Source organism: Arachis ipaensis, chromosome B6 (assembly GCF_059453495.1).
Source record: "Arachis ipaensis isolate K30076 ecotype BB chromosome B6, ASM5945349v1, whole genome shotgun sequence".
NCBI lineage: Eukaryota > Viridiplantae > Streptophyta > Magnoliopsida > Fabales > Fabaceae > Arachis > Arachis ipaensis.
Window position 1 is genome coordinate 132,439,930 of NC_142441.1, and position 6,792 is coordinate 132,446,721.

A 6,792-nucleotide genomic window follows, 5' to 3' on the forward strand; every position below is an offset into this window, starting at 1 on the left:
TTCCGGCTAAAATTGGATTGTCTCGGAAAATAAACAACAACAGAATAGTTCATATGAATCAAAAAGACAGCTACAATTACATATAAGGAATAAGAACATGAAAAATCAGAGTAAAGAGCAGCATGAAACAAGAAATTACAGCATATGAACAAAACTAACATCACAGCAACAACAGAATTGCAAAAATAATGAAACAAGAAACACGAACAGTGCAATTAAACAGACCTAAATCCAGTAACCACATCCTAGGCTACCTAACAACCTAAAATCCACTACAACATGCATATCTAACTAGCCTAATGACGAACATAAACAGAAAAATATGAATTAACTATGAAGGATAGAAGGGTGGCATTCGTCGGAACCTGGTAGGCGTAAGAAAGAGAGTGGGGCAGAGAGGTGGCTGGGGATGACGGCGGTGGCGTCCGGCGCGGTGGAAGAGGGTGGCACGGCGGAAGAGGGTGGCGCGGCGGCGGTGGCTGCTGTTCGGAGGAAAGGAGGGAAAGGTAGTGGTAATAGGGGAAGAGAGGGGTAATAGAGGGAGGGAGGGGGCGTGTGGGTGGCGCTGGGCAGTGGTGACGGGGCGGCGGCGGTTGGTGGTGATCGCGGAGGGGGACAGTGGCGGTGGAGGGAGGAGGAAGAAGGAAGAAGAAGAAAGAAGGGGAAGGAGGAAGGAGGGGTGGCGTGGCGGCGGCGTCTGGGTGGTCGGCGGCGTGATGATGGTTCGGTGGTGGTGGCTGGGTTGTGGTGGTATGATTGGAGAAGAAGAGAGGGAAGAGAGGTTTTGGGGGGGGGGGGAGGGGGCGACTGGTAGGGTTCGCGTGACAGGGGGGTTATAAATTTGAATTCACGCGATCGCGTGGGGCACGCGGTCGCGTGGCTGGGGTGAAATGGGGGTCGACGCGATCGCGTGAGTGGTGCGATCGCGTGGAGGGCAAAAAGAGTGAATGACGCGATCGCCTGAGGCATGCGATCGCATCGCTGGAATTTGTGCGAAACGCACAATTCCAACGTCGTTTCAGCGCAACTCTCTGTCTCCTTTGGGGTGTTTGTGCAATCCATGCGACGCGATCGCGTCGCTCACGCTGTCGCGTGGGATTGAGGTTGTGTAAGTGACGCGATCGCGTGGGTCATTTGTGCAAAATGCACAATGGCCGCACGATTCTAGCCTAACTTTCTGGACGTTGGATCTTTACGCCGATATCCAGGGCACGCGGCCGTGTGAATGACGCGGTCGCGTGGGAAGTATTTTTCGCAACTTGACGCGATCGCATGAATGATGCGGTCGCGTCGCGCACCCTTTTTTTTATGCAGTATGCAGCATGCAATGATTAATATGAATGCAATGCAAAACTCCAGGTTCAATATAATAAAATGAAATAAAACTTGAAAACAAATAAAACTAAATAAAATTAAAAAAGGGACGATCATACCATGGTGGGTTGTCTCCCACCTAGCACTTTTAGTTAAAGTCCTTAAGTTGGACATTGGATGAGCTTCCTGTTATGGCGGCTTATGCTTAAATTCATCCAGAAATCTCCAACAATGCTTGGAATGCCAATAGCCTCCGGGGCCCCAAACTAGGCATGTGAAGCTTCTGAGCAGCTTCAAATAGATTGTCAGGCTCCCGGGGTGATGATTGTCAGCATAGATTCCAGGATCCCAAACTTTGCTTTTAAATCCACCTTTGTCTTGATCTATACTTTTCCATCTGGGCGGTTTAGAAATTAGATTCTCACCAGGATAACCAAACGTTTTCCGAGATCCATCCGATTGATCATGATGCCAATCCGTGCACTTCGAGTTGAAGCGTGGAACCTTATTGAACCTTGTGCACTAGCTCTGAGTACGAGCCATTTCCCGCTTACTCTTAAAGCCGCAGAGAGCTCTAAGCTGGCCATCTGTTTCAAGCAAACCATATTCAAATGGAAAAATACAGTTAAAGGTTAAGGATTGTACCCACTTAAAACTTGTATTGGGTGGTAATGGCCTTGGGATAGGTGGTTCCAGTGGTTTTGTGAGTTCTACTCCCTTGTGCTCTTCTGTGAAATTCTCCACTTCCTTGCAATATTCTTCAAATGTATCCATGTCCTGATCAAAGCCATCTATGTCTTCCTCATCACTTAAGTCATAGACTGGAGGTTGAGAAAAATCTACCTCCGTATCATCTTCGTATTTACTTGGGGAAGATTCTTCGATCTCAAAGAATTCGCTTGCGGATGCAAGCTCATTACTAGGAGAACTTGACTTGTGACTATCATCATCAAGGAAATTTGCTTCTTGGGTTATTCTGTCTAGTTCTTCATGAAAGACTTGCTCTGGGGATTGCGCACAATCCTCCTTAGCATCAATTGTAACATCCTTGACAGAATGCTCCACAACTTTGGATTCCCATGGAGGTTCAGCGTCTCCTAAGTCTTCAACCAACTCTTCTTTTTCAATAATGACAGCTTCCTCTACTTGTTCCAGTACGAAACCATGCTCTGTCTTGTCTGCTGGAGTTTCTAGTATCTCCTTCATGCTACGCTCTTCGTTAGATTGTCCACATGGGGTTGTGGGAGGTTCTTGAATATTCGAATATCTAGAAGATAATTGACTTACTGCTTGCTCTAGTTGATGAAGGGTTGTTTGAAGTTGATTTACTGTTTCTTTGAGGCGAACCTCTGATTCTCGGGGTGATAGATTTGGATATGGTACATGGGGAAGTGGTGATGTTTGGGAGTGATTAGATTGGAACTGGGGTAAATGAGGATCATACGGTGGTGAATGGTGAAAAGGAGCTTGTGAGTGTGGTGGTTCGAAGTTATGTTGAGAGGATGGTCTATAAGCACAGGGTGGGGCTTGTTGGTAATTACAAGGTTGTCCACCACGTCTATTTGCTTGGTATGCATTGTAGAATGGTCTTTGTCCATGATATCTTGGAGGGTGTTGTTGCCTAAAGGGTTGATCAGATCCTCTTGGCTCCATCCATCTTTGATTGTTCTGACCTTGATGCATGTTCCTGTTATAACTTCCATTCCTTTCAATAACATTAGAACCAAACTCAAAGCGAAAGGGGTGAGAATTCATAGTAGCTAAAACAAAATAAAGAGGGGAAAAATAAAGACAAATAAACAAGTAAAAGAAAATATTTACAATAACCAATAATAAGGCACACGATTGCAGTTCCCCGGCAATGGCGCCACTTTGAAGAACTGGAAGATTGATGGTTTAGAGGTCATAGTAAACTCTCGTTGTAAGTATAGTTACTAAACCAAGCAATCAACCTTTCTTACAAACGTTTTGGTTGTCACAAGTAACAAACTCCTAAATAAATTGATAACCGAAGTATTCAAACCTCGGGTCGTCTTCTCAAGGAACTGCAGGGAAGTATGTTCTTATTATTGGTTATGGAGATTGTAAATTGGGGTTTTGAGAAGGAGGAGCGAATAGTTTAATTAGCAAATAAAGTAAATGAAGAACAAGCAATTTAAATGGCAAGTAAAATAAATAAATGACTGTAAATAAACTTTTGGCAAGGTATGAGAAATTGGAGGTCCTATCCTAGTTACCTTATCAATGATGATGAGAATTGAATCTTAATTCCACTTTGTTAACCTTTACTAAGATAAAGGAAGGTCAAGGGATTAATTGGTTTGATCTTCGGATCCTATTTATTTCCTAAGAAAAGATTGGGATTATTGAAGTTCAGTTTAATTAACAAAGATAACAATTATCATTCATGTTTGAGTTTGATAACTCCTGAGTTACTGATTTCTTAACCAAGACCAAAAGGAGAAAAGTAAATCTACTGGAATAAAAATGCCTTCAGATTGGGAATAATAGCAACATCAATAAAAGAAAGCAATATTAAACTGAAATACCTCAAATAACATTAATTCAAAGAGTAATCTGTAACATGGAAGAATTTATAAATTAAATTGCAAAAGTAAATAAAAGGGAATATTGAACCTGATAAGGAGATAATCCTGAAAGCAAATAAAATCCTAATTCTAAATCCTAATCCTAAAGAGAGAAGAGAGAGCAGAGAACCTCTCTCTAAACTAAATCTAAATCATGAAAACTAACTAAAGTGGAGACTCTCCTTGAATGGATGCATTTCCTCACTTCATAACCTCTGGTCTATGCCTTCTGGACTTGGATTTGGGCCAAAAAGGGGCCTCAGAATTCGCTGGGAGCGTTTTCTGCAATTTCTGGTGCGTGGCCTCTGTCACGCATCCGCGTGGGTCACGCGGTCGCGCCATTAGGAGTTTTTCTTGTCACGCGGTCGCGTCAGTCATGCGACCGCGTCATATGTGTTCTGCTCGAGGCGCGCAGTCGCGTCAGTCATGCGGCCGCGTCGCTACTTCTTCGCGCTTGGCATGCGTTCGTGTCGCCCATGCGATCGCGTGGATGCCAGTTTCTCCAAAAAATCTGTTTTGTGCTTTCCTTCCATTTTTGTATGTTTTCTTTTCATCCTTTAAGTCATTCCTGCCTTAGAAGATTTGAAACTACTCAACACACTAATCACGACATCGAATGGAAATAAAGGTAATTAAAATAATTAATTTTAAAGTATAGGAAACATGTTTTTCACATACATCACATAATAAGGAAGGGAAAGTAAAACCATGCAATTAATATGAATAAGTGGATGAAGGATTGAATAAATCACTCAAATTAAGCACAAAATATATCATAAAATATGGGTTTATCAGTGTCTCTGTCGTGGATGCTGAATTTTGTGTAGAGCTGAGGAAACGTCATAGGATTTGTGGTAGCGGTGCCCGGAGAGGGATTATGAGTTTGTAGCTCCCGACTTTGACGAGAGGGTTTGTTTTCCTACTTCTGTCGAGGGGAGCGTCCCTTTTTCTATGCTTATGAATATTTCTTCAGCCAGTTAGACATTACTTTCCCTCTTTCTGCTTTCGAAGCCGACCTGTTGTGGTCGTGTAATATTGCCCCATCCCAGCTTCACCCAAATTCCTGGGATTTTATCAAGATCTTTCAACTGCTTTGCTGAGAGTTAGGCGTAACACCTTCTCAGACTCTTTTCCTTTATCTTTTTGTCTCTGCCAAGCCTGGTGGTTCCTCCAAAAAGAAAGCTTTTTGGGTTTCTTTCAGGTCGGCCCAGAGGCATAAAGTTTTCGCCATGTACGATGAGTCTTTTAAAGATTTTAAGAATTATTTCTTCCGAGTCCGTGCTGTTGAGGGGGTCCGCCCCTTTTTCCTTGATGAAAATGATGAGCCTGCTTTCTCTCTAGAGTGGCAGAAGGATGTGAGAGTGTCTCGTTATACATGGGAGATGCTTGACGAGGTTGAGCGTGCTTTTGTTGTTGTTCTTGAGGATTTATGGGGGAGCCACCCCATCTTGATACAAAAAGGTTTTTGAATGACCTGTCCTTGGTTTGGACTGTTTTGGGTACTTGTCTGACTTGTTTCTGTACTTGTTTCTTAGTTTTGCTTCTTCTTCTTGTGATTGTAACCCTTTACTGTGGCTGATTCTGTATTTGCAGAGATGTCAAAAAATAATGATTCCATGAAGGCCTTCAAAAAGGCAAAGAAGGCAACTGCTGCTCAAAACATCTCGGCCAAGGCAGCCGGAGAGGGATCTTCTCAAGTGCAAGTAAAGCCGCCCGTGCTGAGTTCTCCTGGGTTGAAGAAGGTGATCCCCACTCCTCGGGTTCGTCTGGCTGAGCCTCCTCAGTCTTCTGCCGCTGCTTCTGGTGCTCCTCCTAACAAGAAGCAAAAAAAAATTGAGCCTTTCAACCTTGATGCCCCTGATTTTGATGCGATCGAGTTCGTAGATCAGCAAATCGGTCCCTTCGGAGCCCTTCCTATGGATGATGTGTCGCTCCTTTGCCATCTGGACTTTATAACTCGAAGCAGTGTTAGAATGGCATATATGGGGGCTGCCTTATATCGAACTGCTCAAAATCTTCCTCTCCATGCCACCAAAGCCTTTATGGAGGAGGCTAAACAGGAGTTTGATCGGATGAAGGGCCTGAAGGAGGAGCTTGAAGTAAAGGTAGCCAAGCTGGAGAAGGATCTGGAGAACGAGAAGGCGAGTTCCCTTTCTCTGGCGGCTTCTGTGAGGCTGGCCGAGGACACTGCTCTGAGGCATAAAGACAGCTATGTCACATCCTATCGGGAGGGAATCCGTCTGAAGGAGGAGTTGGAGAACACTCGAGCTGATTACTCCGAGCTCCAAGGTCATCTTGTTGGCAGCGTAACTGCTGCCTATGAGAACCTGAAAGAGCAGGTTCAGATTATTGCTCCCGAGGCCGATCTGACTCTCTTCAGCCTAGATAATGTTGTGAGGGATGGTAAGATTGTCCCTGATGACCAGGATGATGATGATGTTGAACCTCCCCCTGTGTCTTCTGCCAAAGTGTCGACCTCTTCAGTTCCTCTGGTTGTGTCTGATCCGGATTGCCAGATTCTGAACCGGGATGATGGAACCGTGGATGCTGTGCCTATTCAGACTCGCCCTCCTTCTCCTTGTACTGATGCTGCTGAGAATGCTCCCGATCTTTGCTGATTTCTCTTTGGATATTTGTGTAGTTGGCCCAGCTTGTGGGCTTTTAAACTCTTTATTTGTAGTTTGAATATTTTGCTGACTGTCGATATTCCTTTTGGTTGCTTGTTTAGCAACTTTTATTTTGAAAAGCAACAAGTAGCTTTCAAGCTTTCGGGCCTGACCCTGAAGCTTTATAATATTGTATTTTATATCCTACTTGTTTGCGCTTGTCTTAGCACTTGTTGCTTGTAGGTTGGATCCTTTGAGGTCGTAGATGTGTGGGTCCAACTTGT

General features: G+C 44.1%; 1 protein-coding gene across 1 annotated transcript; it reads left to right on the forward strand.

Annotated features, from left to right (window-relative positions):
• Positions 1–5,875: 5,875 nt before the first annotated feature.
• On the forward strand, positions 5,876–6,520 carry LOC148562782 (uncharacterized). Its single transcript, XM_088490990.1, has one exon. It carries the CDS (start codon positions 5,876–5,878, stop codon positions 6,518–6,520), a length of 645 nt encoding a protein of 214 aa, XP_088347116.1.
• Positions 6,521–6,792: the final 272 nt, after the last annotated feature.

Coding starts and splice junctions, on each gene's coding strand:
- LOC148562782 (XM_088490990.1), top strand. CDS start 5,876: ATGGCATATATGGGGGCTGCCTTATATCGAACTGCTCAAAATCTTCCT.